This window comes from Hoplias malabaricus, chromosome 5 (assembly GCF_029633855.1).
Source record: "Hoplias malabaricus isolate fHopMal1 chromosome 5, fHopMal1.hap1, whole genome shotgun sequence".
NCBI classification, from domain to species: domain Eukaryota; kingdom Metazoa; phylum Chordata; class Actinopteri; order Characiformes; family Erythrinidae; genus Hoplias; species Hoplias malabaricus.
The window spans coordinates 26280720-26298368 of record NC_089804.1 but is presented as its reverse complement, the minus strand read 5'-3'; the positions used below and the strand labels follow the sequence as shown (position 1 = coordinate 26298368).

The 17649-nt window shown below is 37.8% G+C and overlaps 1 protein-coding gene across 1 annotated transcript; it reads right to left on the bottom strand.

The window, feature by feature from the left end:
* Positions 1-698: 698 nt before the first annotated feature.
* LOC136697769 (endothelin-3) lies at positions 699-7809 on the bottom strand. The gene is made up of 4 exons (XM_066673018.1): positions 7327-7809; positions 5616-5823; positions 2732-2869; positions 699-1900 (listed from the first exon to the last, which is right to left on the bottom strand). The coding sequence occupies exons 1-4, from the start codon at positions 7394-7396 to the stop codon at positions 1885-1887; spliced, it is 432 nt and encodes a 143-aa protein (XP_066529115.1). The 5' UTR covers positions 7397-7809; the 3' UTR covers positions 699-1884.
* Between the last annotated feature and the right edge of the window lie 9840 nt (positions 7810-17649).

The following is a 17649-nucleotide window of genomic DNA, read 5'->3' as shown; positions in this document are numbered from 1 at the left end:
AGCCAGTCTGCTTCATTGAATTTACTCTGATTGTGCAGTAATTAGTTTTAATAAACTAATACCTGAAATATTAGTTTCTGGATCACTCTGAGTCACAATTGGTCTAATTTAGTTGTAGCCAAGATATAGGACCAGTGCAATTTTCACTTAATCCTTGTTTATACGGTAGATTACAAAGTCTGTCTTTTCTTAACATGTAAACATCCCCAGCTGAGAGGGTCATATGTTTTTAATGTGGCTTTAACTCCTGCACACCTTGGAGAAAGAAATAAAACCACGATCCATGTAAGATTCAGCCTCACCCCTCCTGCACCAGGGGCATGGGAGCTCATCCAGGGCAAATTCCAAGACAACCACCAGTTCTTGTGGAGGGATAATACCCTCTCTCACTGGAATCAAAAGAGAAGCAGTAAAGCCCATGGATGACAAGCATTCATATTATGCTTGAGCCTCAGGTTTGTTGTTGGCTCAATTGATTGTTGAAAGCATTCTTTAGTCTGTTGTTTTGCTTCACTAATCTTAGCTTGGTGCACTCCAAACATCAAGACAAACGATGGCCATTGCAGCATAGTAATAGTGGCAATGTTAGTTTAATATAAACAGATGTACTGTACATGAATTTGGACATAAATATGAATGTCGGGCAAAAAAAGTAGAAAAACAGAACAGAAATGAGTCAAAGAAACTCTTGAGAACTGAGAGAAAATGAATAAATATTGATAGGTTTCCAAAAAGTGTTTTGGAAGAAATGGTTTTGGAACTAATAAGGTAACAACAAATTTTCAGTTCAGAGCCATGCTCAAAAATATAGGTTCCTAAATGATTGTTGACCTAAAAGGTTCTTGGCTGTACAACTGTAGGAAATCTTGAACTTTTACAATATTTTGCTTTAATAAGGGTGTTGTCAAGAGCAGTGCCCTAAAATACTCTTTTATGAACATTTCATTCTGCTTGGAGGTGCTTATATGAATTGTATTATGTTGTTTAATCCCCAAATGGCAGGAAAGTGGGACACTAACCAACAAATGAGTCAATCCTGGAGGATGTTTTTGTAATTCCAGAGTTCAGCTTCCAAATTAGTTTTCAAACAATGAGCAAAAATGCACAAATGTTTAGACAAGGTTTTCTATGACTATACATCTATGAAAATAAATGTAAAAAATTGATACAATACACTGTAATTTAAGGAATCTCCATATTTACAACAGGTAAAAATATGTTATGTGTTATTACATTATAAAAATAGTATAGTTAAAATGTATTCTGCAGGTATGTGGAATGAAACTGGTTTACTGCAGCTTAAAAAATATTAGTTTATGTGCAGTCCTCTCTTTGTTTCTCTGTTTGTGAGTCCATATTTAAGTGCTGCATAATTAGAAGCAATATATGTAATGAGAAACAACTCAGGGTAATTTCAGACTTGGCACTATGCAACCATCTAACTTACTGAATGGTAACCTTGTCTTGAATATTAAATTTCATAGCAAATGCTCATCTTACACATATCTCACCACAGGTAGGTAATTGTGAGGAAAGAACTGTAAACCCATGCATTGTTAGTGATGAGTCTGGAAGGTCCTCCTTTATCAGATGCAGAGTACTAGTGCTGACATCCATGTAGGTCCAGAAGACATGCCATAATGTGATAAGTTAGCTTAAAGCTGGTTGTTCTGTGAAATACTCTCCTATCAGATCTCGCTTTGGCTTATTTCCATCACCTCCATGGTTCCTCTTTTCTTTTCTTTCATTTCTCCCTCAATAATGGGATTCCTCCTCCTCAGACAGAGGTAAGCCATTCCCTTAAGGTAAGTCTCGAGTTGTTAGGACAGAAGAATGCACGGACGAGACATTTCCAATATGGTTTAGCTCTTCTGGAAATGACGTTCATGATGACCTCCCCCTAATGGAATACAACAAAAAGACAACAGTCAAATGACCTGAGAATGAAATGTGTAGTATGTGTCCTTGTGAAACTACACATAGTAATCTATGCAGATTCTCTTAATACTTCCTTGAAACCATTATGAACCCAACTGATGTCCTTGGGTGGGGCCTGGCTTCCTGGATATGGATTATGTTCATTCTTAGTCTAAACTGCAGTGCTATTAGTGAGCCACCATTGAAAATATACGTTAACTTAGCTTCAGATTTTTTCTGGGACTAGGAATCTGACTACAACAGGAGTACAATCTTTAAATTAAAGGTGCTACAATAGGTTATTTGAGTGATGACATAGAAGAACCACATTTGTTTCTATAAAGAGCCATTTTTGCTAAAAGTTTTAAATGGGTAAAGAACCTTAAGATGGAGTGATGGATTTTTAAACTTTAAAATGTTCTTCACCCTCACATAGCAGTTCTATATTGAAGTTTTGTTAGCTGTATTTTGAGCTCCCAATTGTTGCACTTGCTTATGAAAGAATCACTATAACATACATGGTAAAGTATAATAAATATTGATGGCTGTTGTTGAATTCAAATATAAATGTCTGTGTTTAATCTAGCCAAAGTAGTTCATGTGCTAATAAAATTAGATACAAGGGCACTAAAAAAAGAATATTATTATTATCACGGTGGTTTAATAGAAATAATGTCTTCATGGATGGAGTATAGAGAGGTCAATTGTTAAAAGTAGCACTGCTACATGCGTGAGTCTTGCTCGCTAAGTTTCAGTGTAAAAGCCAATGGCCAATGGTCTGTCATGTTCAGTGTGATTTATGTTGATGATGTACCTCTCAAAGCAGAATCTGCTGCATGCAGAGTCGGTGTCCAGAGCACAGACACAGCGCTGTGTCTCTAGCCTGTCCGCTTTTGAACGCCGCACACGCTGGGAGCCCCTGTAACTGGACATTCCGTATGGAACAGTGCGCCTGTCAACACAACGAAAGCAGGGAGTCCATCATCAGCATCAAAGTAGATGAATGGAAAATTTTTAATGGACAGCTTTTGAAGTGATTTGTCTTCTGCTGCATGGAACTCCAACTATCAGTGGATTTACATCAAAATTTTACATGCAGTCTTTGATAAAGTGGACCTGGAACTGGTCTGTTGCTTTCTGGTCTACTGCAGTCCTGTGCTTAATGGCTTCATAGATAAAGACAGGGTTTTTTTCAGGTGGGCATTGCCCATGCAGAGGAATTATCTGCGCATTACATAAAAACTAAAAGATAAGTTGCAGTTATAGCACATATTTTGCACATTTATGATTTCCTGAATTGGTGAATTTTGACATGACATTTAACAATGTCATTTTAAGGAGGCATTTAAGGATGTATTGTTGATCCTTGATTAAGTTTTTATCCATTCTAAAACCTGCCCAGACACCCCAACAAAAACTGGATGCAGTAATTGTTTCTTTTTTTTGTCCTTCCCAGCCCCCTTTTCAACATGATACTACTCCCTTGTTCAGACACCCTGTTTAGTAAAAGCATACATTTTGTTACTTCCCTTCCCATAATTCCCTATGGCCACTAAAAACAACATCCTAGTAATGCCTAGGAAAGTCAATATTTTGGAGCTTCAAGGCCTTTGTCATAACATCAGTGATATGTTGGTTGTTTTATCTTTTAGGGCATGGTCCTCTTTAGTTTGAATCCTTGTGAACTGAAATGTCCAATTTATTAAACATTTAAATTTCGGGTCATGCACCATGTAGGGCCATAAAATAACAACCAACACAAAAAAGGTTTGTTTGGTTCCGACACTGACTGTGATGTTATTTAAAATAAATAAATAAATGATTGACTATTGCATTACTGTCTATCTCAAATTCTGTTGAAGACTAAGTATAAATGTCTTAAGAGTATATGATTTTCCAATCATCTTGTCCCATTTTTAAAGGTCTTTGTAACTGGGAATCAACAACAAGGCATGTTAGAAGAAACAGCTGCTGGATTTTGAACAATCGGCACAAGGGAGAAAACCTTGAGCAAGAAAAGTATGAGAAAAGGCATTTAAGTTACACAAACAAAATAGACATGGTATCACTACAGTTCCTTTACACACATATTACATGTCTTTTTTTTTCATATTACTTTTTTTTAAAGAATTTTCCTCCCAACTTTGTGCATCATGAAGAAAGATGCATCCACAGCTCCACAGATCATCTTGACTGACAGATATATTAAGAGCTTTGGAGTTTTTTTTTTATTGCATAACAGCTTGGCATTGCTCTGCTGCTGATCCTATAAGTATGAAACCGTTCTCACCCGAAGGGAGGAACCTGTGACCTAGTTTGACCTCTAAAGCAATAATCTGGAAAGTCTGTAGAATTCCGTGGGTCTTGGAGAAACACCTTGCAATATGGAATGCAACTAGAATGGTCTCTAAAAGTTAGTAAATCTGCAGCGCCTTGCCCAGAGAGCTCTCTGACTCACCTGCTAAGAGTTACTTCTCTAAGCATCCTGTCAAGAAAACATCTCTTTGATGTCTGTCCACTCTGTTTAATCCTGAAAGCTGCAGGTTTTTCATAGGAACTTTTAACTATTAATTGTACATATAAAGTATTTCAGCTAAGAAATGGTTGATTATAGTTGACCTGTTATTAATTGTCTACAAACTTTGATGCCCCATTTGAAAAGTGTAAAAAGAGCACTACAAAAGAGGATCCATATGTTACGTTACAACACATTTCCTACATTTCCAACTCAATGTAGAAATAATATTCTGAATGAGATTCATAAAGGAGATACCTCCATAAAGTGCAATTATAGCTGTTTTGTTCACAGCACCTGCAGTAATTAACTAGTCACCTAAATGCCTGATACAACTTTAAAAAAAGCCCATTAGTTTTCCTTCAGTTGTAAGATATAACAGTGAACAACCTGGATATATACCATTTTCTCTTTTTTTTATATAACATTTATACACATTCTGTTATATACATGGATGGTACAAGCTGGTATGCCTAAAATAACATGAATCCAGACCAATGTACTAGTGCATTAGTCAAGGAGAACTTCAGTGGCTAATCAGGGGAACCACAACAAAAAAAATATATAAAATAAAATAACCACTCCCTCCCAGAGTAGAATATTTTAAGCAGGTTTTCTCAGACACAGAGGGTCTTTGTACTGATGCCAGTGCTAAATTTAAATATTTAAATATTTTACACCTAAACTGTCCCAGCTTGAAAATGGAATAAAATAAACACCTAGTGCACTTTAAGTGCCATGTATTTTTGTCACATCCCTACAAGCAACAAATCAACTGACAAATAGCGTTCAAAACCAAATTCAGATATAATTCATTAATTTCTGTAACCGAATTATCCAGTTCATGGTCACAGCAGACCCAAAGCTGGAACACTTAGCATGAGACAACAACATCCCTTGGACAGGGAACCAGTATACCACAGGGTATCACACACTAGTAATTGACACACTCCCAGCTATGGACACTTTTGAACAGCCAATCCACTTATACCAGCGTGTGTTTTTGGACTGTGAGAGGAAACCAGAGCACCCAGATGAAAACCACCCAGACCCAGGAAGAACACACTAACAGACAGTGACCCGAGGCGGGTTGGAACCCACGACCCCAGGACTCTAGAGCTGTGTGATGGTGAAACATCTAAACAACAATGTATCTATTATGTTTCAGCATGTGTAGTCTTACTCTGGGGTGTTGATCCAGATGATGTCCAAGTGACAATAGTAAACACATTCTTTGTCTTTGTAAGTGTAGCAGGTACATCTTCGTGTTCTGCGCCCGCGTGCTGCTGCTGCCGCAGGAGAAAGCTCGAGCGATGCAGCCGCGGCGTTGCTGGACTGCGCATGCACAGTAGCGTTTTGCCCCGGGTCGTCTTCAAAAGGCTGGAGGAAATCTGAGGAACACATAAAACACTGTAGTAGTATATTCATATGAAGAGAAATCTGTACTGGACGGTTAAGGAGAGTTTTGTTTGGTAAATGAAGTCTTGAAAATTGAGCCACATTCAGCCTTTTGCAAAAGTCTGGACTCCTGGTCAAATGAAATATTTTGTTGAATTTCTCCATGGAAATACGGTAAGCTACCGATCGTCAGTTTATCTGAGCTAAGCTATGTAGCTATATAACTAAATTAATTTATTATCGCCAAGTCAGTTTCTTGTTACCCTGCAGTTCATTCATGTTTACATAAATGTCACTCTTTTATTTATTTATTTTTTTATATAGTGTTCTAAAGACTGAATTTTGTGTTTGAAATCTTATGAATCATTTGTAATGAGGTTTACCCTTACAGAAGATTGTACACATGTCTGGGAACCTACCACCCCTAGTGGATAGTGACAGTGAAAATAAGTAGATATGGCATAACCTCCACAGAGGAAAAACTCCATGTTTCAATTGGGAAATACTTTCTAGTCATTGGATTTAACATTTTGGGAAGATAAACAAAACGTCTGGGGAGACGTTAAAGCATATTAGAACACAAACAGAAATGGTGGAGTAATATTCGTTCCCTTTGGACAATGTAAACTAACTTTAGTGATAGAAAATCTGTAATATATACAGTTTTAGTCCTATATCCATGCACTAATTTCACACATTCATTTGGATTTTTTAGCTGTGGTTTTCCAATTTAAAACAATTTTGTTATTAAAACTGTTTAAATTCACTTATAGAAGAGAATTGTTTGGTGATTTCGATGAACGATATTCCTTTGAGGCTACGTTTTTGTACTTTTACTTGCACAGGATTGTTTACTCAAACACCTTTGACGTTTTATACCTTATACGTCAAAATATAGCATTACCGTAGGTGTATTTTGAGAATACAATTTTCTTCAACCAAAAACATAGGTTGTGAAATGTCTTTCCGTTCGTGCTTTAAGCTACTGAAGATTTTCGTAGAGTTTTAACGGTTTCCATCAGTCTCACCTACTGATTTGTTTGGTGAAAGTTAACTGGACGTTTATGAAAGTTATAATGAAATTCTACAGGTAGCTATGAATAGTTAAATATATGTATAGGAAATTTATAAAGCAGGATTTCCATGTGAAGTGTAATTTAAAAAGGCTTAATAGAAGTTATATTTCATTCATCATTCTGTAGTTAAATATGAAACTATTTTTATTTGATTGCGCGTTCGTTGACTCACGTTCATTGGCAACGGTCACCTTCCGCCGTATAATTTTGAACACGCTAAAACACGGTTAGCTTTAGAAACAGACAAACGAACAAAGCAGCGAAAACAACAGAAATATCTTCACTCAAAGTCTTTATGGTGGTTTATTGGTCTGTTTCCCAGCAGAAAATGACAGGATAAACACTTAATAAAACACTTAATCGTCCGCTTTTAAAATTTCTTCAACCTGTTTTGAAGCCCAGTGACGCTGAGGAACTCACCGTTGGCGTTTGCAGCAGTCAGTCCGATTACAAGCAAAACGCCCAAATTCATCCAGGACGTCTTGGCCATCCCAGTATTAATCCAAAACAGCAATAACAACAGCAATGTCCGACAGATGAACACCAGAAAACTGAGGCAGAGTAGTAGATTAATTCCAGAGTTGGACCAGTGTGATCATAAGCCGACAGCTCCTAAAAAGTATCATTTTTTTTCTTGTGGACGCATGTCATATTTCCCAGAGAGAAGAACGAACAAGAAAAACGCTCATTTATCACAGAGATGACAAGTGTGCTGTGCAAAGGTGTGGAGCGTGTCCTGATAACATCCTCAGTCTTCAGTAGCGGGGGCTGCTCAGAGTGTGTGTGGTTGTCTGCAAGAATGTGTGTGTGAGTGTACTGTCTCCGCCAAATGGAGCTTTATAGCAGAAGAGCACCACCCGCCAGGCCACTGGGATCACTGGGATAATAATTATTTCCAGTAAAAACAATGCATTGTCTTGCACTTTCTGTGCCTTTCTTTGTGTCCTCTTGCCTATTGCCCCCCCCATGAATGGTTTACCGTGAGCCGATAAGTTTACTCTGGTTACTAATCCTAAAACCGCCTTAGACAGGGGTACACGAGGACACTTGCATAAATATTAAAGGGAATGTTGGCCTTTTTCCAATTTATTTATATCACAATTCATATACTTAGTGATTTTAGATAGTTTTAAGAAAGTTTAATGTTTACAACTATAACTGTCTAAAGGCTTTTTGACATTTGTGTAATTTTCTTAAAATATACTTCAGATGTATCAGAGGTATTCCTAAATACTGACATATTTAAGAAGCCAAAAAGTCTACATACATTGGTAAGAAGAAGGAAGTGTCTGAGTCTGGGCCCAATTGAATCCCTTCTTTATATCTCTTAGGAGTGGCCAATGTTATAAACTATAATTATTATTTTGATATATAACAGCACAATATATGATTCTGGTTAGCAGAAAAGATGATGGTGATGATGATATTATTCTGAGTCTGTCACTGGGGATCATATGTACTCCTAAAACATGGAACAATGCCCCAAAATATGCCATAACAACATTGAAAAGTAACAGAGGCCTGTAACAAAACAAGTTTATTGAATTTGTAAACAAACTGTGTAGTTGACTCAATGTTATTTTTTCAGCTGAGTTTAATTCCAAAATGCTGTATATTTAGTGGTGGATAAGATATCTATTGAAAATAACAGATGATGTTTATCATAATATAGATCATTTTTTGTGCCTTTTTTGGAAGACATGTTAATTTCATATTAGTTTGGCACAGAATTTTTTAGTTTAAAGTTTTATACATTATACATATCCACAAACTATTTTCAGATTTTAATAGCATTTAGCGTTTTTTTTCTTTGCTGGTGCCTTTCTGACATATCAAATATCAGGTATCCCTCAAAATAGACATTTTAAATGACTTCCAGTCTTATTATTCTTTTAATAAATATAAAGATTACTTATCAGTGATAAATTATTATTATTAATATATTATATTATTATTAATATATATATATATATATATATATATATATATATATATATATATCTGTGTTTATGTAATTATATAAAGAAATCTGAGACCAAATTTAACTGGATGTCTCATTACGCTGGCCAACATCCCCTAAGTTTAACAGTCAGAGCAAACAAGGAATGAAAAAAATGTCTCTGAAGAATATGAGAAATGCAGTGAAGCATCATTTGTTGTCTTTAATCAAAAACCGTTTCGTTCATATGAGGGATTTAAGAGGGTTTCCTAGTGTGCAGTAGTTTTGCAGACAATGAACAGGCTCTAGTTTTAACCGTGTCTTAACATTCCATTGATATTTAGCCAGATTACTTGGCAAGGTTAGACTCATTTCATGTGCATGGGTTTTACTATAGTCTGGTCTCAATTAAAGTGATTCTTGTATTAATTAGTCAATCTATCATCTAAGTCTTGTTGTTTCCTTGCGTCTAGATTTCACAGACACCTCTGCCTCATAAAATATGTCTGAGAGTGCTGTCATTAGTAATGACTGCCAGCGCTGATACCCTCCAAGACAGCAATACTGGCTGACTGTTTGGTTTTATGTTGTTAACTGATGGCATTTCAGCAGCATTTAATGAGCACGTTTGCCTGAAGCCTATTTCATGCAGCTGGAGTAAACAGGTTGTGAATCTTATTCTTGTCACTAATAACAAGCAAAAATAGGGCACACCAATTGTTTATGTTCACTCTAATCATGTTACCTTGATCATCACTACCTTGAACTGCTGTCTGCCTGAGTGAATTTCACATTTCTTTATGCCAGGATATTTTTTCATAAATCTCTCTTTTTCATAACTTTAAATTACTCAGTCTGACATCATTTTTTACTACACATTCACAGTGAAAAAGTTTTTACAGAGCCGGTCCATTCTCTGTATGAGGTCAACATGAATTGCATGATAAAACAGTGTGTCATAAAGCTTTGGTCTATGAGCCAGTGTTTTGAAAGATGTCCCAGTGTCTCAGCTTCGATTCAGTAAACAAAAAATTCTGAATAATAGATTCAAAGGTGTCATCCAAGACTTTGAATTCTGTTTTTTCTCCCAGAGTCACGGAGGGCCCTGTGTCAGCCACAAGCTCTATGTTTCTTTGACAGGCATGGTGCCTCAGAGCAAGAAGAAATATTTCTTCAATTTGAATATGGTTTACCATTATTGTGAAATGGAATCCATGAAGAAGCCTTGGTTTCTCTCGTATTTCTTATTATCACCCCAACACATCTCCCAACATTGCAACAACAGTGTTACTACTTCTAGGTGCTTTGCTGCTTCATTTAAGGAGACCACAGTCCATCTCTGACATGTGCTTCTGATCTGGTTCCGTCATCTGCACCCCAGATGCCTTGGGATGACTTGTCAACAAGTTTCCAGATGACTTAAAACATGGAATAGACGTAGCCTGCTACATGGGAAAGGGCCAATTTGAAGTACAGGATACTTTGGGGGGAGTTTTCCTTAAGGTCTTGCACTCATTTTAGCATAGAAACTTAGCAAGGAAGAAATTAAACATGTTTAACATTGTGAGTGCTTCTCGTACTGAGATTAAAGCTCATAACGATAAAATAAAATTGAATATTTGGCACATTCTTTTGTTGAAAGGTATTTACTTAAAATTAAGACATGCTTCAATCTAGGCTGCGTTATACTGAAAAATGTTATGGTGCATTAGTAGTGTAGCCATTAAATATGGAATGTAGCCATATGTGAAGAAAGATTTTTGTTCTTTAATGTACACAGGGTTTATTACAGCTTCCCTGAAGTTTCTGTTCTGTTTTTCTTCCTCTTGTTTGAACAGAAAACAGCTAATAAAAGCAAAGTTTGGGGAATGGTGGAGTTTGAATAGGAGGTGGAAGGCACCTTGCATATCATGGGAATTCAAAGCAGAGGATTAAAATCCCCATTCCACATTGATCCCGTTGGGAAATTAATCCTGAAAAAACAGTTATGCTGGGGCCATGCTGCCCCCCTGAAGAGGCACAGTGTACCTAAGACAGCTTCTCACTGAGGTAACTAAACCTGCAGTTAACCTTTTGTGCTCAGCTGTATTTCTCCTTAGTTTTCTGGTTATTACAAGCTACTGAAGTTTGGTTTCTGTGCTCTGTTAAGGGCTTTTTCTCACCAAAAATGGAGAAGCATTAAAGAACATTCAGAATAAATATATGAGACCAGGTTTTGCGCTCCAAGAATAATGCATTTTGTGATAACATGGATTTATGGGAAATTGCACAGGGTAATATGTAGCTTAATTTCAATTTCATCAAAAGTGATGAAGGTACAAGAGAAGTAATCCTGGGAAGCGTGTCTGGCACTGATTCTTACATTTGACCAGCCTGAAGATGTTAAGATTGGTGTAATATTTGAGGATTTACATTAGAACCAGGCTTCTTGCAGCTTTATTGTCTGCTGTGGAAACAGAACCAGCAGTTCTATTTGTGGGTGTTAATTTAACCCTGCCGAAACCTGTCAGTATGTAAAAAGAGCAGATAAGAAAGTCACTTATGTTCCACCTTAAACTATGGCTTATGTGTCCATCCATCCCCTTAAACTCAGGACACTGGATGTTATATAATATGGGCGTATTTTCACATACACATGAACTGCCAATAGCATTTGGTTAACAATTCTGAGTTCTTTGGCCTAGGGAATGTTTGAGGAAAAATCACTTCTTCCCATTAATTTCCTGACCCTAAGAATTTGCAGTAGGTCTGGCTGGATGATCTTTCTCCTGATGGTTTATGGCGCCCTGTGTAAACTTCTGATGTGCTCTGTGGAGAAGTAGAGTATGTGGGGAAATATATCGCACTAGTGACAAACCTCAGCATTTTGCCACAGTGATTTTGTCCATGCATTATCTGGTTTTCCCCAACACAGTGACTGTGAATGGTCTATGTTCTTTTCAGGTTGAGCACATGAAAGTATTGCTTTGTGTATACAAGATAAATCTCCTAAATTTAATAAAAAGTTTAACATTGAATTCTGAAACACAGACAAAATGCTGTTATCAGTTAAACACCTTACTGTGGTATGCCTGACATTTGTATAGTATTAGAAGTGCTTTCCTGGCACTGGAATGCAACTTTCGGTAGACTGATAATGTCTCTTTGTGGCCTGAAAGCAATTTATCATTCAGAATGTGGACAGTGGAGACAGAGCTTTTTTAAGTATGTGAACGCATGGTGTGTTACTAAAAGTCATGGTGGATCTGTCATGGTAATTTAATTACTGAATTATAACCATAAATTAGCTACAGTAAGCTCTATAATTGTTTACTGAAGATGAGCATCCTCTTATACAAGAGGAATGAGTCTAAAACCTGCATAAAATTCATGAATTTAAAACATAAACTCATCTCCTGGGTTTTCTTTTAGTACTAGAGAAATTCATTCATTCATTCATTCATTATCTGTAACCGCTTATCCAGTTCAGGGTCGCGGTGGGTCCAGAGCCTACCTGGAATCATTGGGTGCAAGGCGGGAATACACCCTGCAGGGGGCGCCAGTCCTTCACAGGGCAACACACACACTCACACATTCACACCTATGGACACTTTTGAGTCGCCAATCCACCTACCAACGTGTGTTTTTGGACTGTGGGAGGAAACCGGAGCACCCAGAGGAAACCCACGCGGACACGGGGAGAACACTAGAGAAATTATGATAAAAAAAAGACCTACTCCAGCAGCAGAAGAAAAAGCAAATCTTCATTTAGGAAATGGGCTGTTGCAAAGAAGTCACTTTTAACAGCTATGCATTTACAGGGTACATATTTTACCCAGTGCTTAACTCGAATAATATCTGCCACGTCCCATATGTGATTTAGGTAGATCTTGTACCTCTGCATTTTTATGTAGAAAAATATTATCCCCTGGGGGAACTCAGATGTGGAGGTGGGACCTTGTTTTATCCCACATTTTCAGACTTTGGCAAACCACAAAAATGACTGAGTTGTTTTATTTTAGAGTGTGTGGATTGGTAGGCTCCAGATCCCCAAATTAATATGCTGAAAAAGTGCGTCTTAATGGAATAACAGTGATGTGTGACAGTACAGATATCTCACTAAGTTGAATTCAGTATAAAATTAGTTTAAATGAAGCTATTTAGCTGCTTGAAGCAAATGATGCATATGATTCCATTTATGGGTGAATAAATATAAGATGTCATACATTTAAAAACAAAAATAAAACATTATTTTCATTACTTCTTTAAGGTCATCCTGCTCTCTGTGTTCCTTTGTGTTCCTTTGCTCAGCTTTCCCCCCTCAAGCCAGGAGATGTTCCACAGGAGAGGATTTCCTGTGATGAGAATCTAGCCCTGCCAGTAAGATGTTTCAGCCTTGATTTTCTCTGCAGCATAAAGGTAAACAGGTGTGCAGTGCTGACCAAATGAAATTGCTTCAGGTAATCCCCCACCCAAAGACCTTGCCTATGACCCGCTTAAGCTTTCAAGTATGACCTACCAAGCCAGCATAGCAATCACCTTCTTTATGGATCACATCTATTGCTGTGATCAATATCAGGAGTAGAAACCAGAGTTGTTTTCTCAAGCTAATGGCTTCAGGGTAGTACTATAGAACATACCACTGTCTTTTAATCAGACAATATTGTAACACTGCAGTCTTGCGAGAAGGGATAATGGAGTCTATGGTGGAGGCCACCATAGAAGAACCTCACCTAAGGATGGAAAAGCATAATAACTGGAGACTCACAAGCTTTTGTTTTCTGTAAGGCGACCCCCTGACACACACTGATGGGCCTCACACCCTATTCCCCCAGGGCCAATTTCAGACAGGTCATTCTGATACAGTTAAAGGTGGAAGGGTCCAGTGGAGCCCCTCAGTCACTGTCAGACTGCAGGCAGAAATACGGCCTTTCGCAGGACCTTCAAACTAAGACACTGAGCAGAGACAAATCCCATCTGGCCTTTATAGCACCTCTGAGACCCTAGCACTAACCCGCACGTTCTGTCTGTGTGCCTGTGCTTCTCTCACCCTTTCAGTCATTTTTCCTGTAAATCTTCATCTGTATCTAAAGTGCTTATTGTTTAGGCTTATTGTTTAGATAGAGACAATTACACATTGCTGTTAATGTAAGCCCAATGGATTGAAACAAGTGGAGAATATTTGGTCAAAGTTGCATTCTCTAAACCACATTCAGTCTATACCACATTTTTGGCTGTAGACGGTAGACAAGAAGATAATTTATTATTATTTGAATTTAATGAAAACATGTAATTATAATGTGCACACTCACATATGTGTCTCTTTGGTGTTAAGTCCCTTGTCCTATATGTTCTACTGATTTCTGCACTCTTCCCTCAGTGAGAAATTTCCTCAGTGAAACAGCTCTTTCAGTTTGAGAACTATGCTGAAGGTGATTCGACTGACAATGAAGGATGACCCATGACAGACGAGTCGAAATGGAGCTGACAATCATAAAACCACAGACACCCTGCTAACAGCTAAGTTCATGTAAATGGTAACAGTGACCCATCAAAGAAATAGATCTTTATGTTAAGGCTGGGATTATGCATAACACAGGTTATTGAATGGAAGAAAAGTTGTCCTAATTGTTTACTATTGAAAGTACTATTCCCCACCACATAACCCCCCACAGCCTGTGGGTTTGGATGGCCTGGTGACGACAAGGTCAGTGTGGTTGGGTTTCCATAATTCTATGAGCTATGTTTTTCCTATTCTTCTTCCCTGGAATGCACTCCTGTTCCCCCTGAAGGTCTCCTGCTGTGGCGCTCCAGGAATGGGCGGCAGGAATCTTGGCTTGGCAGTTTTATGGAGCTCACCTCCGCAGCAGTAGATAGATAATCCACCATCTCTGTTTGTCCGTAACCGCAGGCGGAGGGAAATAAACAAAAACACATGCTGCTTCGCTGACAGTCACAAGCGTGGTTAAGTATATTTCAATCAAATTTTCAGTGTGAATTTGCTTGAAGCTCTTCTCTTTTCACTTAGATGAAAGGCTGCTACCATAAACTACTATAATATTTGTTTGTGCAAGCAAAACCTTGTTTGCTGTTGCTATAATTGAGTGTCCATTAGCTGAACTTAGAATAAATTTACAATTGATGTCAACAAAATTGTGGTAATTTGTCAGTGGACTTACTGATATTTCAGATGTATCTTAGATGGTACCATGTGTAGTCCAGCGTAGAGATTTAAAACATTTCAAATTAAGCCTGACCCAAACCCAATTAATAATCTGTTGTTTTGTTTAAAAAATCTTTTTTTTTTTAAATCAAGTAATTAAGTTTTTAATCTTACTAATTGCACATATTATTTAGTGCCTACTGTAAATGATTCAATAACAGCTACAAAATTAACTGGAAACTTATGTGAACTTAGCTATTAAACTGCAGGCCACATAGAGACACACAGGGTGGGGTTAACTGTGCAATATTGTACTTACAATTAGCTAAATTGAAACGATAATTTGAACCTGTTATACATGTGTGACACATGTTATTAAAGAACACATTTGTTCTACAAATACTTTTGACATTGATTCATATGGGTTATATCAATGAGGGCGCGTGCTAGTTCATCAGGCTCTTACTGTGTGTAGCATTTGAAATGTTGCCCAGAGAAGCTATATAACCAGAGCATGGCCATATTCATCTAGGGGATGTTTTCTTGAACTTTGCATAAGGTACACAAGACCTGCAAGCCCAAAGCCGCCTCTGGCACCAGGAGCAGTGTGGATTTGCTATTTTTGGCCTCTGCCTGTACATCTTGGCTTTTCTATTCTCAACTCTGTGGGCTGGAACATGTGAGGCGATGCTAGTTGGTAAAACATATTGTGCAAAGTGCTCACTGGCCTTGCAGGGATCACCATCTACAAACCACTTACAACCTCTCCTGCTAATGCTGAACATCCAAGAGTAGCATAAGTGGAACAGTCTGGAATACCGTTCTGTTGTATTGGATATTTGCAATGCTGCATTGTTTTTCAGTAGCAATGTAAACTATATATACCATCTTTTATACAGTGGCTACTGTCTTTAAAACCTAGTGGTGTACAGGTAATGACTGTAGCTTACCTGTTCTTGCACAATTTGTTAGTCACCCTTGAAACAGTTTTAATGGTCAAGGCAGACAAAGGGTCATTAAATGATAGACATTTTGATATTTAGTGGTAGGCTTCTGTTTTCTGTTTTATTCTTTACATAGAATATTTTCTGAAATATGCACAGTGTATTCATTAAGATATACGTGCAGCACCAGGTGGCCTAGTGGAGGTGTCAAACTCCTATAACTCCCAACTACTGAGTTTAAAAGAAATGCAATCTTGGAATGAAGTTTGTTTGATCTCATAGATAAGATTAATTACATTTTCTTGAATAATGTGGCAGGTGAGAAAGTAAGAAAAGGATTTAAAACCTTAGATTTAAATAACAAGCCTTTTCTCACTGTGGTTTTTTGGGCTTATCAGTGAGGAAGGGGTTTGTTCTCACAATGAAAATGGCTGCTTTGGACAGAGCGTGATTTACATTATTGGCACAAATTATGCAGTCATTTATGAAGCCGTTACAGATTCCTGACAGCACCCTGCTTCTTATCAAAGCTATTTTCTTAGACTTAAACAAACTCCACGCACACCAGATGAAAATCAATGTGTTTATAACCGTGTTCGGCCAATTCATTTTCCTTAACCGCTTTGTACTCGCAGAAGTCAGGAACCTAGCTTTCCTTTCAGAGTCTTTAGGTCAAAGCACAAGCGTTAAAAATCATCGATCAAAGCCTTTATCAGAATTTGTGTGAGCATCTGTCTGCTGAGCACATGTGCTTGGACATTTTTCAACAGCCAGCTTACATTTTTTTTCATGGGTTGATATGTAGGCCACACTAGTGAGTTAGTTCAAGATGAGAGTGGTACAGTCCGTTTTGCTGCCATACAGCTCCAAGGTGATATAAAAACACAACATGACACATGTGTAGACACCTGAACATCACATCCACATGTCCTTGTTGAAAATGTTAATACAATGTCATGGTAATTAATATGGAATTAGCACCCCTTTTACAGCTGTACTCTACTTTTCCACTACATTCAACCACAAGAACAATTGGCCAATGTTTCAAAGTTGGGATTTAAAGCTAATTTACAGGTGGCATTCCAGTTTATCCCAGAGGTGTTGGATTGTGTTGACATTGGGGCTCGGTGCTGACCAGTCCATTTCTTCTGCAATAAATTTGACAAACCATTTGTGTTCAACTTGCTTTTAAACAAGAATCACATTCAAAAGGAAATGGGCCTCTGCTCTTTGGAATGTGGAAAACACTGTTCTCTACACAGCACGAGTATTTCCCTTCACTGATACAAAGGGGCCCAAACTATAAAATCTGCCCTAGATTTTCCCCCTGCGTTCAAAGTTTCTAGTTGGCGCTATGCATTCAAGGTAGTGTTCCCCTGGCATCCATGCGATTCCAGAAGTGTTTATACACAGAGACAGACAAAGCGTCTCCATGGCTTTAGAGTCCAATGGCAGTGTTCTTTTGCAGCAGATGATATCATTGCACATGACGATCATAGACTTGCGTGCAGTTGCTCAGATATGGAAACCCTCAACAGTTTTAGTGTTCACAGAACCTTTAGGGTTTTGCAGCAAGTGTTTGGACAAAGGACAAATGATTTCATATGTAGTCAGTTTCTACACTTGACATAACATTCTGTGATTTTGTTTGACCTGTTACTTCATGGTTGAGCTGTTATTGCTCCTAGACATTTCCATTTTACCAAAACAAAACGTAC